Source organism: Ovis canadensis, chromosome 3 (genome assembly GCF_042477335.2).
Source record: "Ovis canadensis isolate MfBH-ARS-UI-01 breed Bighorn chromosome 3, ARS-UI_OviCan_v2, whole genome shotgun sequence".
NCBI classification, from domain to species: Eukaryota; Metazoa; Chordata; class Mammalia; order Artiodactyla; family Bovidae; genus Ovis; species Ovis canadensis.
The window spans coordinates 135,420,910-135,444,834 of NC_091247.1; the positions used below are offsets into that span (position 1 = coordinate 135,420,910).

Genomic DNA, 23,925 nt, shown 5'->3' on the forward strand with positions numbered 1-23,925 from the left:
ACAGTAAGGTCTAAATATCCAGGCACTTACCGTATGCTTCTCCAATCAGAAACTACATAAAGTCCACAGATGCTCAGCTTGGTTATTAGCAAGTCTGCATTCATACACTTGAAATGCTACAACTGGCACATATAAAATTAAATCAGCTAACGGGAGCAAAGATGAATTGCCAGGAGGAGGAAGGACCCAGACTCTTCAGGTTGAGTTCTATACTTAACAAGGAAAATTTTAGTCCAAATCCAGTTTTGCAGCCAATGGGGAACTTGTCCAATTTGTAACATAAAGATGTAGCAAAACCAACTCTTGGAACAAATCCTCCTGATTTCCGACCTCAATGATAAAAAAAAATGGAAATTAATGCAGGGGGTGGAAGATATAGTTAAGGAAACAAAGTATCATCAGTCTGGGTGGTGGTGTACAGATTTTTATTCTTAATATTCCAAGTTATTACATTCAACATGTTTTGTTTTTGTGATCATTAAGTCATTTAAAAATAACCCCCAATATAATTTCTTAAACTAAGCGCATGCTGCACGGTTAAATGAAATGTTGCCCCCAGTCCCAAAATACATTATTCCAATGAAATTACATTTTTTAAAATAGATTGTTGAATTAGCTGCCCTATAATCATGGCATTTTACCTTTTTCTTTTGGCCAGCTTTTGTAGATAAGGCTGTATTTTTAAACCTTTGCAACTGCAACTAACAAAAAGTTGATGTGGCTAGAGTTAAGTAGCCAATTCCTACTATTCCCATACCATTTAGTTCCAAAACTGTGTTAATGTTTTACAGGATTTCCCACCCCATACTCTCCTTTACTAGTGCTAAACCATAGCACCTATGGCTTTTTTAGGTATAGTGTTTATTTTTAAACGCTTCTGAAATTTTGTATTAAAGTATGTTCTTGGTCTACAGCATGGTTTAAGTTATATATATCTCAAATCTAAGATCTCATTAGGCAGCTTCTGAGCAGACCAACACTAACTAGCATGGAAGTAAATCACAGCAAAGGAGATGACAAAATTTAAAAATCACATGAAAAACAAAAGGTTCCTATCAACCCCTCCAGATTTCAGAAAAGCTTTTGAATGGGCAGCTGATGTTCAAGAAGCCATTTATCAAAATACTCAGATTCTTCTCCTCTCCCAGGGCTCTGCACAAGCTGGTCCCCTGCCTGGAGGTACTGAATCCAGAAGAGCAGTCTCTCCCAAGTGCGTACTTCCCCTCTCCATCAGAGCTGCCACTGTTCTCTGTCCATGTGCCCCACCCGCGTCCCTCATTAGATGAGGTCCACGAGGGAACATCCTGTGCCAGTCCCATTCACCTCATCACCCCTGATAAACACTAGTGCATCCATAAGCTAAGCAGTTACAAAGTCAAAGGCTTACCAGGGAAAAGGATTACAGAGAGGAGCAGGTGGGCTGGGAGGGGATTCTAACCGGCCTGAGAATCACTTAGTAGAAGAATGACAAGCTCATCTTAGGAAGGCGACTACCCAGCTCCTCCCAGCAGGTGCCTTGCATAAGGCAGGTCACGTCTTCCTGTTGTCAGAACTTTAGATCATTGAAGTTACCAGAATTATAGATTCTCATGCAACTCTCCCAATTTTTCTAAAATGTCAGCATTGAACTCAAAATGTTTTGACCAACCATGCCGTGTGGGCCAAAGAGAACAGGCCCCAAAGCCAGACACTGCCACCAGCTTTCACACTCTCTCCTGGCCTCTCCCAGAGCCCTTTAAGTCTAAGAAAGCCCAGCCAGCACACTGGCTCCGGTTTCATCCCACTGGTTGGGGAAGCAAGTATTATCAAAACCATGAGGGCTCTTATCAAAATTACAAAGGAAAAAACCATGTTGCCGTGAAATTAGGAATTCACATATTTGTACTTCTATAACTCGAAAACTCAGTAGACATCAGAGTCCTATTTTAGATACATTTTTGTGGATCAATAGGTTTAAATCTGGAATTTTATAACTTATAAACCACTATGTCATACTAGCTATCACTGAGCAATGCCACCTGCAATAAATAAAACTAATCTCTATTTAACTGCTTGAGTGTTCACTCATTTTGGCGCCAGTATGAGATTCAGTTCCCTTAGTTGTAAGACAACCTCTAAAGAGATCAACAATTGTTACAAATGACAACTGCTGTTAAGCTTTTAAATTTATATTTGGTTATGAACAATTTTACTCTGAATTAAACTAATATTTGTTTCCAAGCAACACATTTATTGAAGGATACCAGTTACCAGTCATCAAAAACTTTTGTATGTTGAAAATGTAATTTTAATAGATATTCTTCATCTTACATAGGAGCACAATAAAATACACCACATTCTGAAGAAACTCCAGAAGGTATGAGAATAAGAGTGGGGAAAATTCAGATCGGCTACAATATCCATTACCTTAAACTGCAAGAGACAAAGGTTCCAACCCACAGGTTAACATTTACATACTTATTTATGACTGACTACATTAATGTCTTAAAATAACAAGACTTAGGCATTAGATATGGAAAGGTGGGAAAGAACAGCTTTGTGGTGGGGAAGAACTCTGTCAATGCAGATAATTGCAGATTATCAAATTAAAGAATAAAAGGAGCTCCCGCACCAAATATTACAGGGATGACAGTAAGGATCATTAACTGAGGATCTGATGCCCTCTAAGGAAGAAACCTTTCTGATGATGCTTATGCAAGCTGACTGCTTGAGATCTGCTCAGCAGGTCTGCTGATAAATGCCTCAGCAAACCCCAAATGATTACGAGATTGCTGTTTTCTAATAACAGTGGTCACACATGAAGTTTTGAGACAAGAACTAAGAGCAAGGTCATAACCCAAATGCCAGACACAACTGTGGCACAAGTAGAAGCCCCACACAAAGTCAGTCACTGGGGTGGCTGTGCTGTGACTCTCCTGAACAGTGATTTCCAAACACTGTGGCAAGACACCGATGATCGCCTAACCAATCAGACGACACACACACATTTATTTCAAATTTCTAGGAGGTAAAAAAAAAAATGTCACATACTGATGTTTTAGGCATGCTCAGGGCCAGCTTATAAATACTTCATTCAGTGATATATCTTAACACAAATCTGCATCAGTGAAAAGAGATTGGCAAAATCTACCTCTCATCATTCAACTTGTCAGATGGTGAAGAACAAAATAGAATGTTCCATCAGTTTTAATTTTTAAAAACGATTGTCACATTGGGAAAATGAAATAAACCCAGTAAAAGAAACTGTACAAAGGCAAAGTAGAATAACAAAAAATATTTTACTAAAACATAAGATTTACAGGAGTTTCCAGACAAGCCATACAAAATGGTCACAAGCTTTTTCTTGAAGGGAGGATTCTACACTTGACAGCAAGGTCACAATGTTATTAGTGAGGGCTGTGATGTCTGTTTAATGTTCCCATTTTGGTTCGAACAATCAAGCTTGTCCATCTACAGCGTCTAAATAAAGTTAGACTTGGCTAGAGAGCATATTCTAAAGAACTGGTTAGCTGCTTTTAACCAATGCAATTAGATCACCATAAAAAGGGGGAAAGGAGCCCATAAAATTAAAATAAAACTACCTTCCCCCCCCACCAAAAAAAAATAATAATAATAATAAAATAAAGAAAAACACCCACACCCCTGCAGCTAACCCTGACAACTACCTTCATTCACAGTGCTTTATACTTAAACCATGATGGGGGAAATGAATAAAAGCAGAGAGGGGCCACTGCTTTTAAACGTTTCGCAACAATCCAGATGATACTTCTAGCCTCTGCTCATGCTTTACAACAGTGAATCAGGACAAGACATAGATTTGCTAATGTGCATTTAATCACCAAAGGATTGAAGATGTCTGGGTTTTTATTCTGTAATGTTTCTAAGACTGTGTCCATTAAATGCAAACAAAAAAGGAAGAAGTCTTGGCAGAACAGGAGAAGTGATGCACACTTGACGATCGAATCGATTTAAATATTATTCATGGCATATAGCCTAGTCCATGCTCTAGCTGTGGACAAAAACAAACGTGATTATTACTTAAGTTCAATATGTTCCTTTCCAAATTCTATACAAAGTAAACAAACAGAATTCAGTTAATTATGAAAACAGCATGCTATAATTTCTTAAATTCATGTCATTTTCTATAATCTAGGTCAGGGCAAAAAGACTGTACCAAAACATTACAATGGAATTCAAAAGTTCTACAAAATTCTAAAGGATGAAAAGAGTTGTCTCCTTCCTTTCTCATATGATGCTCCTGGTTAACTGTTAAAATTTGTAGCAAGAAGCTTATTGCTTTCAAACTCTCTAACTATAAACGGACACATAGTTTAATTTAATCAAACAGATTGCAAAAACAGCTCAAGGAAGTTTCAAGGTCTTCCATTATCTTTACACATTGCTAAATGAATGGCAGGCACTCAGACATTCGTTAAATCGCGTGTAGACCTGGGAGTCATGTAGTGGACCATAAGATGGAACCTGAAAATCTTTTGTTAAGAGGTTATTTACATACTATTAAGAGAGATCTGATCTTCTCCTTTTAACGAATCTTTTCTTTTTCTGGTTAAAACTAAAAGTTTTTGAAAAGGTGATACACAGGACTTCCCTGGCAGTTCAGCAGTTAGGACTTGACACTTTTACTGCCATGGCCTGGGTTTGATCTCTGAACTGGGACCTAAGACCCCTCAAGCAGAGCAAGACACAACCCCCCCGCCCCCCTCAAAAAAACTGTGGTACAGGTTGTTCTTAAAGTGGAAGTGGTATGAGGAGAATGAACAGTAAGTACCTGTTTCTATGGCTTGGGCTTCATTGGTCTTCCACTGCTCCGCTACGTCATTTGCTAATGGATCGTCTGGATTGGGAGCACTTAACAACGCCTGGATCGATAGCAGAACTGTGCGGATCTGCAGAGCTGGGGACCACTTATCTACAAAGGCAACAGGCCCAGAATGACCATGCATGAAAACAACAGCCCCAGAGCGGCTGTGGTTCCCTCCCATACTTCTGCAGTCTTCACATAAGGTAAGATTATAATATTCAGATTCTCAAAACGGAATGTTTACGAGAAAAAAGGAAAAAATCTTAACAGCATATGATGATAAAGATAACACTTACCTTTCAAAATATCTAAACATATTCTTCCCAACTTGTCTACATTAGGATGATAAATTTTGGTCATGAAACGTACTTTAGGGGCTGCCATTGGGTATTCTTCTGGAAGGAATAGTTCAAGTTTAAAAGTCCCTCCCTCAAAGGGGGAATCCTGAGGGCCGGCAATGACCACATGAAAATAACGGGCGTTGCTCTCATCTGGTTCTGCTTTAATGCCGGGAACTGGTTCTGCCAGCAAACGCTGGGTTTCCTGCAACAGAAAAACATAACACATTTGTGAAACAAGTACCATTTTGCTCAACACCAAAATAAAAATTAGAGAAATTTACTTCTTGGAATTGGATATAAAAGAACCTCTCCAATCTCTCAAAGGGTTTCTATTTACCTTATAAAATGTAAAGTTCAAAGAAAACAACATAAATCATCATAAGCAGCTGCAAGCAACCGCCAGCAAATACTGATGACATCATGTACAACTGCAGCTACAAATGTCTACAAATATGCGGAGAATAGGATCAGACTAATGAAATTGATCTTATACCCATGGGAAAGAAAAGGGGAAAAAAAGAGAACAATAGGATTACTACGTAAGTAAGGTAACCTGCTCTGTTTAAACTTAACCAAAACCAAGCTGTTTAAAAAGCAGAACTAGTTTTTAAAGTCACTGAAAATCTCCCCTCTGAAAAACCTAATGGAACAAAGGAAGTACAAGTGACGAGGCACTTAAACAGGGCTGGAGATCGGCTGGTCTCCAAGCTGATTAGTCTCTAAAATAAAAAATGAACCAACCTCAAATGGACCCTTACTGCTCCCCCAACAATATCATTAGTTCTCTTTTCTGTCTTTCTCCCTCTCCTAATTGACTGAACATTCTTTCTCCTGTCAACCTCCAATATCTCCATCCACATCTTCACTTTTGGCTGACAACTCTGTTTTGTACTACAGGAGAAATCAGAAACCCCTCCTGAAGTTCTCACTGTCGCATCTGCACATCAACCTGCATCTGTGGGCCCAGGTGCTCTGCACCTTTTCTTCCGTTACTAAGGCTGAAAGGACTGTCACTCTGGACTAACTCCAATCTCTCCTTTAGATCTTATCTCCTCACCTCCTCAAGGACATTGTTCTAGCATTGCCTTCCTCTCTTGAATCACTGTTTCCCCTCTATTGGATTTTCTCCATACTGTACAAAGCTACTGTAACTTCTCAAAAAAAAAAAAAAAAGAGGGGGAAGGAAATGACCCTGACTTGAGTCAATGCCCCCCACCCTCGCTGCTGCCCCACTGCTTTACTCCTGTTTGAAAGTCATCTAAACTTGCATGTCTCCAACCTCCCTCCTCTGCTCTGGTCTTGAACACCTCTCTCGAAGCAGGCTTTAGCTGCCAGCTTGCTTGTTGAGGTCATCGATGAGTCCCACATGGTTAAAGCAAATGGCTAACACTGAACCTTCATCTTAACTGACTTAAAAGCACCATCTTACCCAGCTGGTTTGTGCTCTCCTTGCAAGACTTTATCCAGCTCCTGCAGCCACTCTCTCCTGGCTTTCTGCCTAGATGCATGGTATCAACCTCATGCCAACACTCACTATAGAAGGGCACCAGGGCTCTGTCTGAGGTCTTCTACTCTGCCTACACACTCTACAGTGATCTCATCTAGTCTGATGAATTTAAATAATCAATCCACTCCATGTATGAAGCCTCCCCAAATGCATATTCTGCAGAGATTTCTCCCTGAATCATGCCCCTATTCATAACCCTGTGCTCGACAGCTACTCTTGAATCTCTAGTAACCATCCCAAACTTAGCATGACCTTCCCCACCCTTAACCTGTTCCTCCTCAGAGCATTCCTTGAGTCATTCAGAAATCCATCCTTCCAACTGATCCAATTCCTTCATACCTCACCCATCCAATCTGATCAGAAATCCTTTGCCTTAAACTTCAGAATCTGCCCATGACTGGACACTGCTATACTTCTGATCATCACTCCACTGCTAGACTTCTGACCCAAGCCACCACCATTTCTTACCCAGCAGGCTGCAACAGCCAGCTAACTTATTCTGTCTGCTTCCGATCTTGAGTCCCCCAGCCCCTACCTAGTTTGTATTCCACAGACCTTTTAAAAATCCAAGTCTTTATAACCTCCACCCAAAAAGAATGCATTTATTCCACCTACCTCTTAGTCATCTTCAGCTATGCTTCCCAACCCTCACCGCCCTTCCTCATCTGCTTTGTTAAAGAAGGGCTAGCTGCTTTGTGCGTCTTCAACCTGTCATGCATACTCCTCCTTCAGGAGCTTTGCATTCTTTTTCCCCTAAGTGGAATGGCAAACCACTTCAGTATTCTTGCCTTGAGAAACCCATGAACAGAATGGAAAGGCAAAAAGATAGCAGGACACTGAAAGATGAACTCCCCAGGTCGGTAGGTGTCCAATATGGTTCTGGAGATCAGTGGAGAAATAACTCCAGAAAGAAAGAAGGGATGCAGCCAAGGCAAAAACATCACCCAGCTGTGGATGTGACCGGTGACAGAAGCCAAGTCCGAGGCTGTTAAGAGCAATAGTGCATAGGAACCTGGAATGTCAGGTCCATGAATCAAGGCCAATTGGAAGTGGTCAAACAGGAGATGGCAAGAGTGACCATCGACATTCTAGCAATCAGCCAACTAAAATGGACTGGAATGGGTGAATTTAACTCAGACCTTTATATCTACTACTATGGGCAAGAATCCCTTGGAAGAAATGGAGTAGCCCTCACAGGGAATGAAAGAGTCCAAAATCCACTACTTGGATGCAATCTCAAAAACAACAGAATGATCTCTGTTTGTTTCCAAGGCAAACCATTCAATATCACGGTAATCCAAGTCTATGCCATGACCAGTAATGCTAACGAAGCTGAAGTTAAACGGTTCTATGAAGACCTACAAGACTTTCTACAACTAACACCCAATAAAGATGTCCTTTTCATTATAGGGGACTGGAATGCAAAAGTAGGAAGTCAAGAAACACCTGGAGTAACAGGCAAATTTGGTCTTAGAGTACAGAATGAAGCAGGGCAAAAGCTAATAGAGTTTTGCCAAGAGAACTCACTGGTCATAGCAAACACCCTCTTCCAACAACACAAGAAAAGACTCTACACATGGACATCACCAGATGGTCAATACCGACATCAGATTGATTATATTCTTTGCAGCCAAAGATAGAGAAGCTCTATACAGTCACTAAAAACAAGACCAGGAGCTGGCTGTGGCTCAGATCATAAACTCCTTATTGTCAAATTCAGACTTAAATTGAAGAAAGTAGGGAAAACTGCTAGACCATTCAGGTATGACCTAAATCAAATCCCTTATGATTATACAGTGGAAGTGAGAAACAGATTCAAGGGATTAGATCTGATACACAGAGTGCCTGATGAACTATGGATGGAAGTTCATGACATTGTACAGGAGACAGATCAAGACCATCCCCAAGAAAAATAAATGCAAAAAAGCAAAATGGCTGTCTGAGGAGGCCTTACATATACCTGTGAAAAGAAGAAAAGCGAAAAGCAAAGGAGAAAAGGAAACATATACCCATTTGAATGCAGAGTTCCAAAGAATAGCAAGCAGAGGTAAGAGAGCCTTCCTCAGCGATCAGTGCAAAGAAACAGAGGAAAACAAAAGAATGGGAAAGACTAGAGATCTCTTCAAGAAAATTAGAGATACCAAGGGAACATTTCATGCAAAGATGGGCACAACAAAGGACACAAATGGTATGAACCTAACAGAAGCAGAAGATATTAAGAAGAGGTGGCAAGAATACACAGAAGAACTATTTCATGACCCAGATAATCACAATGGTGTGATCACTCACCTACAGCCAGACATCTTGGAATGTGAAGTCAAGTGGGCCTTAGGAAGCATCACTACAAACAAAAGCTAGTGGAGTCGATGGAATTCCAGTTGAGCTATTTCAAATCCTAAAAGATGATACTGTGAAAGTGCTGCACTCAATATGCCACAAAATTTGGAAAACGCACCAGTGGCCACAGGACTGGAAAAGGTCAGTTTTCATTCCAATCCCAAAGAAAGGCAATGCCAAAGAATGCTCAAACTACCATACAGTTGCACTCATCTCACACGCTAGTAAAGTAATGCTCATAATTCTCCAAGCCAGGCTTCAACAGTCCTTGAACCATGAACTTCCAGATGTTCAAGCTGGTTTTAGGAAAGGCAGAGGAACCAGAGATAATTGCCAACATCTGCTGGATTATCCAAAAAGCAAGAGAGTTCCAGAAAAACATCTATTTCTGCTTTATTGACTATGCCAAAGCCTTTGACTGTGTGGATCACAACAAACTGTGGAAAATTCTGAGAGATGGGAATACCAGGCCACCTGACCTGCCTCTTCAGAAATCTGTATGCAGGTCAGGAAGCAACAGTTAAAACTGGACATGGAACAACAGACTGGTTCCAAATAGGAAAAGGAGTACGTCAAGGCTGTATATTGTTACCCTGCTTATTTTACTTATATGCAGAGCACATCATGAGATGCGCTGGGCTGGATGAAGTACAAGCTGGAATCAAGATTGCCGGGTGAAATATCAATAACCTCAGATATGCAGATGACACCACCCTTATGGCAGAAAGCAAAGAACTAAAGAGCCTCTTGATGAAAGTGAAAGAGGAGAGTGAAAAAGTTGGCTTAAAGCTCAACATTCAGAAAACTAAGATCATGGCATCCGGTCCCATCACTTCATGGCAAATAGATGGGGAAACAGTAGCTGACTTTATTTTGGGGGGCTCCAAAATCACTGCAGATGGTGACTGCAGCCATGAAATTAAAAGACACTTACTCCTTGGAAGGAAAGTTATGACCAACCTAGACAGCATATTAAAAAGCAGAGACATTACTTTGTCAATAAAGGTCCATCTAATCAAGGCTATGGCTTTTCCAGTAGTCATGTATAGATGTGAGAATTGAACTACAAAGAAAGCTGAGTGCCGAAGAATTGATGCTTTTGAACTGTGGTGTTGGAGAAGACTCCTGAGAGTCCCTTGGACTGCCTGGAGATCCAACCCGTCCATCCTAAAGGACATCAGTCCCAAATATTCATTGGAAGGATTGATGCTGAAGCTGAAACTCCAATACTTTAGCCACCTGATGGGTAGAACTGACTCACTGTAAAAGACCCTGAAGATCTCCATTCAGATGTGCTTTCTCAGTGAAGCCTCCATAAGTGAATATGCAAACACCTTTCCACCCTACCCCACACTCTCCCTCTAGCCCTGCTCCTTCTCACCCCCTACACAGTTTATCTCTAGGGCTCTAAACGTACTATATCTCTCTTATTTTGTTCAGAAGGGGGGGATTTGTGTTTGTTGCATTTACTGCTGAATCCTCAGCTTTGGAACAGTGCGCAGTACTATAGATGTTCTGTAACACTTGCTGAATTATGAATCTATTTAATGATACAAAGAACAAGGAGTAAACCATCAGAAATTTCATCTTTAACATTAAAGCAGTTTTTATTCAAAGCAGGATGCACACAAGAAAAAGAATCCACTGAGGTACAAGGAGAAATAATCTATATTTATAAATATTTAGTCAGAAAAATGTTAATATTCAATACACAAACTGACAATAGTATGTATAGTTTTATATATTAGCTCATTATTGACCAGGGGATTTTTGCAGAAACTAATGCCCGTGACTGGTGATTTTTCTCTTGGCTGACCGAAAATTAATAATTTCACTAACAGTATGCAGGTTATTACATTCAATAGTTACAACTGACACAGCTGAAAAGTCTTATAGTTTTCATGAAATTCCTTCAGTCCACTCTTCTATATAAGCAAAAGTGCTCACTCCAGCGATGTGAGTTTCATTTTCACTTTCTGTATCAGAATCAATCACTAAGGTTTTCTTTTTGTTGGTCTAATATTCGTATCATCTTAATCAGAACTATATTCTGAAGACCGATCATCTTCTGAGACATTAGCATACATGTCACTAGGCTGACAAGAGAACCATCTACATAAAATTCACTAGAAAACTCTTTACTCAAAATTTTGTGATGCATCATTTTTGAAAATTTTATGTTTATAATATATACACAAGGTTGGAACAAAAACCTAACAGAACAAAATGTGAATGATAACAACAACCAGAAGTTGTATAATGAACTCTTGATCAAGTTTAAGCTCTAACAACTTCCCATGGTAATGTTAATTGTATCACCCTCTAAAAATGTACTGATGTATCTCCAGTCAATTATGCATTAGCAGTACATTTTCAGCGCTTTCCTGGTTGTTCAGTGGTAAAGAATCTACCTGCCAATGGAGGAGACGCAGAGTTCAGTCCCTGGGTTGGGAAGATCCCCTGGAGAAGGGAATGGCTTCAGTAGCCTTGCCTGCAGAATCGCATGGACATAAGAGCCTGGCCAGCTACAATCCACAGGGTCGCAGAAAGTCAGACATGACTGAGCAACTGAGTGCACAATACATTTTCAACATTTTGAATATGTACGTGTAGGCAAAAAGGCTTAGAACACTGCAGTATTTAAGCTTCTAGATATGAAAAACAACGAATGAGAATACTATACTGCTTTCACTTAAGAAAAATTACACACCTTACCTACTTCATTCTACAGCCTGTAATGCATATACTAGAAAAGATTTCTCTGTTAGTACAGTTATATACTGAAATAGTCATAAGATGCAGGTATAAAATCAAATTCTTTTCCAAAACTCACAGCCATTTAGAGTAATACTTCAAGACTAGCCTGCTTGATTTTAAGCATTCCAATGCCAGGGCAAATAAAAAACTGAAATGCTATAAACTACTTTCAGCAAAATATTCTTTAGATTCAAACAAAGTCAAACATTTTTGGAGCATTAAAAATCTCAAAAGGCAATAAAGAAGCCTCCCATCTTAGGAAGTCTTCCAAAATGTAACTAGAACAGGAGTCGGGTCTTCACTTTTAGGAGAAAAAGTAAAGCTATTAGGATGAATATTAGGCGTAAAGGAATGAGAAAAGTGGATGGTAAAATTCCTTGAATTTTGACTCCTCACCTCCATCTTCCTTTTGTTTTATCCCAATTCCTCATATTTTTAGAAGAGAGAGGCTGGGGGAAAAAAGCTGGGGTCCAAGAGTCCCAAAACACCACTCCCTGGTTACACAAAATAGTAGCAGCTCTATTCAAAGCTATAAAAAGCTGCCAGAAAAGCCTCCAAGATCACATCTGAAAATAGGTTTAAAATCACTCAGTACAATTATCACAGGCAGATGGAGCTTCACTTCCTCATCTTCAGTTCACCCTCAAAATCAGACACTCTTTCTTAAGAACATACATATTAAATGTATCATGTGACCTGATCATGTATCAGATTTAATCAGAACACATTCTAGAATAAGCTCTTGGGTATGCAAAACTTTTTGAAACAGTTTTTAATGTGCTCTCAAGTTCTGATAGATTTTGATATAATGAATACCCGTGCATAATTATTTGACTACACAGCACTGATTTCCCAAACCCACAGCATAAATTATAGGAGGAAAAAAAGAATAAAACCCAAACCAAATGCAACAACTCTCCCCCCCAACAGAAACTGTCGATTTTTTTTCCCTAAAAGGGCAAAAACTGGGTAGGAACTAAAATCCTTCTGCTACTACTCACACACAGTTAACTTGAGACACATCCTAGTTTTATACTATCCTTTGGCAGAAAGACAGCGAAGTATTCAAGTCTTAGAAACAATAGGTTCGAATTATTACTGCCTCACTTAACTACACTCCTGCAGAAATTTACACTGCTCTGAGCTTCAGCTTCCTCAGCTAGCTATATAGTTACCATTACCTCTCATGTAGAACTGCTATGAGGTTACACTGTAAAACGACTTGACAAATGAAGTCACGTAAGAAGGCCAGTCTGCACATAACCAACTCAAAAATAACACAGGGTAAGAACAGAGCAAAGAAACAAGTCTCAAGATTTATTAAATAACAGTATTCATTCTTAAAGAAAACCGAGTAACTTTTAGTTGCATTTTGTGATCCTATCTGTTCAAAAGCAATCCTGGGACTGAATCTCAAGTATAACTCAAGTTAGACCATGCAACATAGGAAGTAATGTAGACTATGTTTAGAAAATCCACGCAAAATAGACAGTCACGTAGACTATGTTTAGAAAACTGGTTACTAAAAAATAGAAAAGGAAGTACATAAAAGCAGAATATGAATTTAAGTGGCAACAAGATTAGGTCTCAAGGAAAATATCTTATTTTACCGAAGGCACACAGCAGTTCATGCTACAAATACTTTCAAAGGAATTAAATAACATCAAATTGATCTGATTATCAATAGCTCTATTGGGACTCAAAGAGCTAATCCCAGAACGACACCACTGTAAATAATAACACTAAACTCCATTAATTAGGACTTCTCCTGTTTTTAGATTCAATAATTATGTGTGTACACGTCCCTGGTGGCTCAGCTGGTAAAGAATCTGCCTGCAATGCAAGAGACCTGGGTTCGATCCCTGGATTGGGAAGATTCCCTGGAGAAGGTAATAGCTACCCACTCTAGTATTCTGGCCTGGAGAATTCCATGGACAGAGGAACTTGGCAGGCTACAGTCCACAGGTTGCAAAGAGTCCAACACAACTGAGAGACTAACACACTTCGCAAATAAACCCCCAACATGTTATACCTACAGCAATTAGATTTTTCCCCATTTAGAATATTCTCTGAAACACAAAACTGCAATTGTGAATCTTTTAACTCATCTAAGATCTAAGCATACTAAATAACTCATCAATTTCTTATCGTAAGTCATAAAATGAGAAATGCCTCAATGATGCCTACTCTGTCTACTGCAACCTGTCACTATATCTTTAAATGACTTTAAAATAGTAATAGGGAATTCTTTGGGGAGATTATCAATAAAGCAAAGATCAATTTTTCATTATAAACACAACTGTAAATTACTTGAGGGCATCTGCAAGTTCACCCTTGACATTTAAGTGGGCATTTAAAAAACATAACCAATGTTTTTTGAGTATTATGCTCCTAACATTTTATCCATGAGCCCTATGATTTCTACCATGTGATTTTGCTTATTAACACAATAAATTTTAGAAACACATATGTCTCATTACAGAAGTGACCATACGTATTCTAGCTGCCTTAGGAACAAAACCAAAGTTGTGCTCAACTTCCTCATTGTATTCCTTCCTTACAAATCATGCCAGGTAGAGCTACATCATGATAAAAACGGGTCAGTGAATGCTTTTCTCCACAGCAGTGCTGTTGACAAGAACTACAATATGAGCCACACGTGTAATTTAAAATTTTCTAGTAGCCACATTAAAGAGTAATGTGGTAAAAAGAAAAACATAAAATTAATTTTAATGTTTTATTTCACCCAATATAGTCAAAATAGCATTTCAACATATAACCAATGTAAAACTTACTGACATAGTTTATAATCTTTTTTCATACTTAGTCTTCAAAACCCAGTGTGTGGTTTATACTTAGAGCACATATCAATTTGAACTAGCCACCTTTCAACTACAATCTACGCATGAAGCTAGTAGCTACCATACAGGACAGTGAAACAGAAGACAATCCTGTTATATAATAATTTTACTTACAGGTCATAAAGAATAACTTACTTTACTTCCTATAGTGAGTAAAATTTGGTAGAGAAACTTTAAAGTATCCCTGTGTGCGCTCAGTCGATCAGTCATGTCTGACTCTTCATGACCTCATGGACTGCAGCCCTCCAGGATCCTAAATTCTCCAGGCAAGAATACTGGAGTGGGTTCCCATGCCCTCCTCCAGGGGATCTTCCCAACCCAGGGATCAAACCCAGGTCTCCCACATTGCAGGTGGATTCTTTAGCATCTAAGCCACTAGGGAAGCCCTATTTTCCGCTCAGAAAATTCTTCACAAACAAGTCATGTCAGGGTAATTCCTTGGTGCTGCAGTGGTTAACACTGGGTGCTTTTACTCCAAAGGGCAGAGGTTCAATCCCTGCTCAGGGAACTAGGATCCCACAAGCCAGAGGGTACAGACAACAACAACAAAAACACAAAAAAGAGTAAAGTCACAACATCTAGATCACTAGAGACAGGAATGTGTTACTGTTTGTTACAGTCATAAGACTGTATTTGAAAATGATGACTTACAGCAATTAAAAAACACTGCATGGAGAAAAATTGATTCAAACAAGGCAAATTCATGACGAAACAGGTTAATCAGTGAGAAATAATTTTAATTTTTATGGCTCACACTACCCCCTAGTGGGTATAAGACATAATCTACTTTCAATTCCTTTTCCTTGGTAAATGAAAAATCTGATGATCATAAAATTTAATCATGTTATCCTAACTCATCGTTTTTTAAAAATGGCTTATTCTAAACTTAGATGAGAATGATGATTCTCAAGGCACACCCTCCTCTTCCTCCTTTTTCTCCCTTTTTCTACTCCCACATACTTATTTTTAGGTGATATATTCAGAAAAGGAAAAATGGAGGTTACTGTTTCAAAGGCTCTGGATACTAAGGACTAAATCTTAGATCTTAGACCAAGGTATCACACTTTGTTGAAAAACTTTATTTCCCATCAGACTGCTAAGTAAGTGTTAGGAAAGTAATACCTATTCTACTTGGAGTAATACCCAAGAGATAGGATGGGATGAGTTGCACAAGAAATCTGTTTTAATTTTTCTCCTCTACCCAAGACCAGATTGAGATTTTCGTGTTAAGTTCAGTGAAAAGGAATGGAGACTTAGGAGCCAAAGAAGGACTTTTCAAAGGCTAAGTATATCTGATCAACTTATTCCTCAGGTCTGAATTAGTCTGGAAGCATCTGCCCTGTACTCCCAGTTTCCTGTGCATTAATTATCTCCACTCCTCTTATTATAACTAGCACAATCATTTGGTTAACTTGTTGGACCCTACACTATTTGAAGATGGGCATTCCAGCTAGCAAATGGTAGTTTTAAGTGCTAAACACAGGTTTCTTCCAGGAATAAAAGCAGGCACACTCAGGTTCCACACAGAGCTGATGAGAAGGATTACCATACCTGCTGTGTTAGTAACTTCCACCCCAGGAATGGCATGTACGATTTATTCCAATCACTGACAGTGGACAAAAATCTGAAAATTCTTACTAACAAACTGTGCATCCAACAAAGAAAAGTGTTAGGCTGAATTCCTTGACTTCCTTGTCTGCTGTCCCCCAGCTCTTCTGCCCCACTAAATGCATGAGGACACGCTGCAGTCTGTTTGTTATACTCCCCCATCGCTAGTCAGTGAATTCCATAAGGTCAGGGACTCTACTCAATTATCAAGCAAAGTCCCTGATTCACAGAGCATATAAAAGTTCAAGTAATAAAACAAACTAGGTCAAATACTGATGTTTGAAATGTATCATTAACTCATTTAATCCTCAGACCCATTCCACACATGAGGAAAATGATGAACTAAGAGTGACCACTTAACAGGGACTTCCCTGGTGGTCCAGTGGCTAAAAGACTCTGAGCTCCCAAAGTGGGGGTCCTGGGGTTCGATCTCTGCTCACATCATGCAGATCTGAGATCTCTGCTCAGATCAGATCTCTGTTTGATCATGCACACAGCAACAAAGATTTCCCTCTCTGCAACTAAGACCTGGAACAGCCAAAGTAAAATTTAAAAAGGAAAAGAGTAACCATTACAGTATAACAACAGTAAATCTCAAATGTTTGCCATGATGATAAAATAGCACAGAAGTTAAGGAAAGGTTTCATGGTCATGTAGAAGTGCTTCATGGAAAAGGAAAATTAAACCATGTCACCTTTATTTTCCTTTTGGGACTGTCAACTGAAAAAGTATGTAGTCTTATTAAAACAAATAAGGTAGGAAAAATAAGCGATATTTGATTTAAAAATTGGCGTATTTAATTCTGGCTTCCCTGATAGCTCAGTTGGTAAAGAATCCGCCTGCAAGACAGGAGACCCCGGTTCAATTCCTAGGTTGGGAAGATGCGCTGGAGAAGAGATAGGCTACCCACTCCAGTATTCTCGGGCTTCCCTGGTGACTCAGCTGGTAAAGAATCCGCCTGCAGTGTGGGAGACTGGGTTTGATCCCTGGGGTGGGAAGACCCCTTGGAGAGGGAGAGGCATACATAATTTTGACCTCAAACTATCTGTTCTATGGTAAGCCATTTTCTCTCTCATATTGCACAGATCATTGTGCTCTGAAATGTTCTTATGACTCTGAAATACAAACTTACTAACAAATGTATTAATTCCTTATTTTGCTCATAGTATTACTGTATCAACTAACTCTGAGTAAGAGAGTCCGTTGCCCCCTCCCACCCCAGGAATTTATTTCAACATGAGTGTAAAGCATACACTGTTCTTGACTTAAAATTTCATAAAATATACACAGAAGTCAGTCTTTTAAAGATGCATTTTAGAGTTAGAATGTCAAGGTCTTGAAGCAGGTAAAGGTTTGAGTTAGAGACACTGTATGGACAACAGGACTACATCAGGGCATATTTTTTCTCGGCTATTTCTAAAGACACTTTACATGTTTTCTGGAAACTTTACATCTCCATCTTTTTTTTCCTTCGTTTTTTCCATAAGATTTGTAAATATTGACATCACAGTTAAAGACAGTATCAACTACTCCTTCATATAACACTCATGAAATTCTTGGTGGTAAAAATGTCCTTTGAATACCCAGCACTGTAATTAGACATGAGTAGACTCGCAGAAGCTATTTCTCCATTTCTCCTGATTTCTTGTTTGATGGATGCCATAAAACTTCATGGCCTGAACTGACTGTAGCACAAAAAATGAAAATAAGCCTTTAATGATTTGAATAACGTAACTGTCTTAATGAATTCTGTCTTCGGAATAGTATCTTAGAACTCTGAATGAAGGGAGGACTGAAAAACAGTAAAACTTCCAATCACTGGGACTGCCATTGTACCAAGGTACTTAAGGCACCGTTAATAAACTTATGCAAACAAAAAAGAAGACTCGCATATTTAAGATTCTGTGAGGAGACATGTAAGGGTGTCTTCTGAATTCATCCTGAACAGGAATAGGGGAAATTTTTGATTGCCTGTTCCTGTATGGTGAACACTAATTATAAGCGATGGTACACCAGCAAAAACCAGTGAACTTGTAACATTTTAAAAAATTCAGCTAAGTTAAAAATGATCTAGACTATGGGTTTCTTACTTCAAGCTTTAACTCATTGTTTGAAGTTGGAAATTCATTTCAAGGCCTGTATGTGTAAGCTTAGCCATGTATCTATAAATTGGTCCACTATTAAGCAATGATAAAAAATTCCCCATTTGTGTCAGACCTTCCCCTCCTCCTCCTTAGTGCAATGTTCAGATTGAGAGCTTGAGAAGAATGCAAAAATTTGAAGTAACTGTTATAGGGGGAAAAAAAAAAAAAACTTATCTATGGTCACACATAGGCCTGCCTGGCACCATAAGGCAAAAGGAGATTCACAGCAGACCTTTTTCATTCCTTTACCCGACAGCAATGTCATTCCTTTACCCAACAGCTAGAACACCCATGTATTTGGAGATTACACTCCCCAACCTTCATAGATCCTCACCTGCCTCAACAGAAGCTTTAGTCTTATTTCCTAACTCTCTTGCAATCCAGCATGTGAGACCTAGGCTCATTCAAAACCTGTGCTTTAGAAACTAAAGATACGAAATAAGGATGCCTTCTGGAATGGACAGCAGGAGTTACCCATAGACAGCCAAGTGGAGCATCAGCAATCACACCGCAGTGTGCGATGCATGCAGTGTCCACAGTGAAGTCAGTGACGCTGAGTCCCAGCCGTGTTCCTAGCTGCCTCTCCCTCTGGCGGTCCTGAAAACTGTGTTAGATATATCATAACCCAGTAAATACTACTGCGGATTAAAACAGCCAAAGCTGGCTTTCACTGCTTGCTAAAAATAAAGTCTAAATTAGAAAAGAAAGTGGAGGTTAAAAGCTAATGGCCTGGGGGGGATGAAGAGGTTAAGCAGCAGCTATCTCTGTGAATTAAGCGGGGTCAGAGGAGGAGAGCAATGAAGCTGGCTAATCTCTTTATCAAAGAACTACCAAGTTTAAGGGCCTTTAAAGAGGGAGCTAACTTTACATTAGACAGCTAACTTCAACTAGACAGCCTAGTGTGCCTACTAGGGAAAAAACTTTAGAGCTAAGAATCTGAATTTAATTCCAGTTCTAATTGTATAAAACCATACAAATTCATTTACCTCCTCCACCTACTAAAACGTGGTCCCTTAGACATCTCAAAGGTTCTCTCTAGCACTAAACTTGGCTGAACATTTTATTATTGAGACGGTTAAATCTTACTGCTGTATGCTTCCTTCTACTGGAAAGTCCCCTTCTGTAATATTCTTTAACCTTGTAATCACTGTTCAATACACAATATTTCATCATTTCATCTTTCCTGTTGAGAAAAGGGATATTATGCATATAGTATTATATGCCCAGCATCTATGCCAATGCTTAAATATCTAAATAAGGAAGAAATTTGTTGCTCATGGTACCTGCTTTCCCCCCAAGATTATTTCACCTGCTCATTAAAAGAAAAAAAAGAAAGAAATCTTAAAATTGCCATACTCCTAATAACCAAAATCTGGCTAACATTCCAGCACATATTTGTTCTGATAAAGACAAAAGTCCTTAGAAACGGGTAAATGCGTTTACACTTTTTCACTTATTACGTCACTGCATGGCGCTTTCCTGGTTGCTTCATAGATAGTAAACATTCTTTGGAAACCAAATGACACAAACAGGCACTTCTCCTGGCTGGCCTACCAGCTAGAAGCTACACCTCTACAACTACTATACATCATCTATTCAATCCTTTTCCTTGATTACTAGTTACTTCGAGTTTCAAACATGGCAATCCCAGGAAAATTCAGGTGCTAAAAGCTTGAGGACTCCACTAACAGGAAAGGCCTCTGTTGATATTAACAGACAAGATGACAGATGGAGGGAGAGCAGCTGAAATTTTCAGCGAGGCAAACAAAAACAAGCTGCAGTTGCTCCAGGCTTGCCCTCTCAATCCAACTGTCTCCCTGGCACAGTTCTGTCTGAGATCCAAACCACCAGAAAGGAAAAATTAAGTTTTTTTCACACTGCGCATGCAGTGTGTGATAAATGAGGAAACAATCAGATATTAAGAGTTCTGCCTCCCCCGAATAAGCATCCTTTAACAAGTTGTGCCACACTGCACAACTCCAAGAACATGCCACTCAGCTGGCAGGAGTGGCACCCCGTGAAGTTACGCAGCACAAGATCCTAAACACTTTGGGTTACAGAATAAAACTTCAGTTTAGCATTTGTAAAAATAGTTTAGCACTGTCTAACACATGCAAAATTAACTCTTCTTCTCTCTCTCTCTCTCTATATATATATATAATATATATAATTCTAATAAAATCAAAATATATGATTATCCCAAACATCCCATTTTCCTACCAACTGTTGACAAATGAAGATTTGCTCTACTTTAAAAATCTATGCCCCACTTCAGAAAGCTATGTTTAATATCATCTATTTTGTTGAACATGAAATGACAATCATAGCTTTCCCACACAAAAGATGTTCATTCTTTTTAGACTTACAGAGAGGCAGTATCTTTGCAAAATCAGAAAACAGTAATCTGCAATATTAAATAAGGCTCAGAATTACATTAGGCTGTTTTCTGCACTCTAACCCTCCCCACCACCCTAGACCAGGATTAGTATATTTAAGCAGATAAAGAAGCAGAGGTCAAGTGAGGATGTCCAAGCTAGTATCTGGCAGGGCTACAGATCAAGTGCAGAGAGCCTGGCCCCAGACTCTATACGCCTACCACACGTCTCCACATAGACAAAATCCTTTAGCTCCTGAGAATTAGGAAGTAGATCTAAGCCATAAGACATTATTCTGCCCACAAAGCAGCATTCCTACTATTTTGAAAGTCAACTGTCACGTAACAGGTAAGCAACTGACTAAATGCTACTTAATATTGCTGCAAAGCAGGGGTGCGCCTCCTCCAGAAGGGCGTCCCTGACACGCTCTGCCACCCCACTGTCGGTCTCCAAGCCACACCAGCTCCTACAGATCAAGGCCCAGGTCTAAGGCTTACAGGCTTCCCAGGTGAAGCTAGCGGTAAAGAACCTGCCTGCCAATGCAGGAGATATAGGAGACGCAGGTTCAATCCCCACCTTGGTAAGATTCCCTGGAGGAGGGCATGGCAACCCACTCCAGTATTCTTGCCTGGAGAATCCCTTGGACAGAGAGGCCTGATGGGCTACGGTCCATAGGGTCACAAAAAGTCGAACATGACTGAAGCGACTGAGCAGGAACGCACTAAAGTTTACAGTCCCAAGGCTGAGCACCACAGTGTCTCACATTCCAAATGAATAAACAGTTCAAACTTTCAAAAATGGTAGGCTCAAGGCTTTAACGAGCCAGACAGTGGCTGTACACAGCTGGAGTACGCAGAAAAGAGACTGTTTAAAACTTCAAACCCAATCTTCACACACTATCTTCAAATTTCTGCTAAGAAGTCCTGCCTTGATACCCTCTGTACAGGTTGTGCACTTAAAAGGACCAAATACTAAGCACCGGAGAAAGCAGGCTTTAGTTTCTCTTGTCCCTTTAGCAACCATGAGACTCCAATAGTTATGTTCCTCAACTTTAATAATGATAATTTGCTCAATACTAACTGGCTGACATATTAAAGATTCCATCCTCTACCTCAAGATTTTTGGCAGAATTTGAAATAAAATTGCTCAAGAAACCAAATTAACATGAAGTTAAAGATTTCAATATTTCACAGATTATCAATTTGGTTGTAAGTTAAATAATCTTAAGAGATCCAACTGGAGTATAACTCAGTACATGTAATTTTTTTAATTCTTCTGTGATTTCAGATTTTATTTTGTCCTGTGCTATTTAGCCAGAGGAGAAATGACCACAACAACTCAGATTTTAATACAACTGGACTGCAAGGAGATCCAACCAGTCCATTCTGAAGGAGATCAACCCTGGGATTTCTTTGGAAGGAATGATGCTAAAGCTGAAGCTCCAGTACTTTGGCCACCTCATGCGAAGAGTTGACTTATTGGAAAAGACTCTGATGCTGGGAGGGATTGGGGGCAGGAGGAGAAGGGGATGACCGAGGATGAGATGGCTGGATGGTATCACTGACTCGATGGACGCGAGTCTGAGTGAACTCTGGGAGTTGGTGATGGACAGGGAGGCCTGGCGTGCTGCGATTCATGGGGTCGCAAAGAGTCGGACACGACTGAGCGACTGAACTGAACTGAGCTGAAAGAGGCACAAATTTACGCACTAAGGCCGAAGTATTATTTGATAGAACACCTGTGTACAGTAATACTGGGTCAAATTCATCCACTTCATCCAGGCAGCCTGAGTCTCTAAAACAATGTGATCAAACATTTAAAGAATATAAATGCTGGAATGAGGGCCTGCTGGCAACGTGAGCTAATATATTATGTAGAAATATATCTGAACCAAAAAAATGTTACCAAATCATAAAATAACTGATTTAAATTGTCCAAGTAAACAACGGCTTCTTTGAGAAAAGGAACTTGCTGGCTGGGACACAGAGGTTGTGGACGCTTTTCAAGGAGCACCCCTTTGTTGGATTTTGTGATGTGCAAGTACTGCTTATCGAAAACAAAAACAAGAAGACTAAATAGAATCACCTAAAGACGCTGAATGCGCATTTTGAATAACCCTATTTTCAAAGTAATGATGTCTCATCAAGACAATCTTTAATTAAAATTCAGAACAGACAAAGATTAACTCACAGCAAAGCCTATGGGGAAAAAGATGCCGTAAATCTAACAGTGCAGAAAAATATTCCTTCCATATAAACTGAAAACATACTTCAGAACAGTATGATCTTTCAATTAAGCGTTCTGCTGGGGTGATGGAATGTTCTAAATCTCAACTTAGACGGCGGTTTCACAGCTGTACACATTTGTCAAAACTCAAGCTGTACACTTAAAGTGAGTGCATGTAATTGTATGTAAATTTAAAGTTGATTTAAAAGAAAAAAAGTATAGTATGTGCCATGAGCTTACTGAGGGAAGGAAACGGGTCTTAATTTAGGGAAACGGGGTTCTTTATTCTAAGCCTGAGTGAGTAATTGCTAGGATTTGGGGGCAGGAGCAACACAATTTGACCAGACACTAGAGAATCTAAGCAGTGGAGCAGTGCAAGAGAAATGAGAAAAGAGGGGAAAAACCAAGAGCCAACAAGGTGGGGCACACCATTTGCTGCTAAACTCCTAACTCAATAAAAGTCACTAAACATGCAAAATGTTTGCAACTAAAAGACCTTGTCTGGGTTATACCACATACAATGCCAGAACCACATACACAAAAGGAAACCTCAAGACCTTAAACTACTAATAAATGGCCAAACTTTGGGCAGGACATTGAACTTTCAGAGCCTAAAGAACTGGATAGCTAGATGCATTTAGTTAGAACTCTAAGGTGCAGGAATTGACAACTGACTGATCCTTAAAATTGACCTGGATGTTCACATACTATACAGTTTCATGTAATCCTCAGAAATGTGCACAGAAACCTATCAAGTGGCAGAACACAGACCAAAAGGCCACTCTATAGTCAAGAGCTCTTTTCATACATCACATTTAAGAGTCTGGAATCCTCAGCATCCAGCAGAGCCTCACACCTCTGCATTCACGTTAGGTGAATCAACATGTCTCTTAATTTGCTCTGGTAGTGTACGAAGCAGTGTCTTTAAGGCTGATGTAGGGCCATCA

The 23,925-nt window shown here is 39.5% G+C and overlaps 1 protein-coding gene across 1 annotated transcript in view; it reads right to left on the reverse strand.

The window, feature by feature from the left end:
• Window positions 1–408: 408 nt before the first annotated feature.
• Window positions 409–23,925, reverse strand: part of UBE2N (ubiquitin conjugating enzyme E2 N) — a 41,704-nt gene continuing 18,187 nt past the window's right edge. Inside the window, exons 2-4 of the mRNA XM_069584186.1 lie at window positions 5,119–5,365; window positions 4,790–4,930; window positions 409–4,009 (exon numbers count right to left, since the gene is read on the reverse strand). Coding sequence (XP_069440287.1) covers window positions 3,969–4,009; window positions 4,790–4,930; window positions 5,119–5,365 — 429 coding nt within the window. The 3' untranslated portion in view covers window positions 409–3,968. The remainder of the gene's footprint in view (window positions 4,010–4,789; window positions 4,931–5,118; window positions 5,366–23,925) is intronic.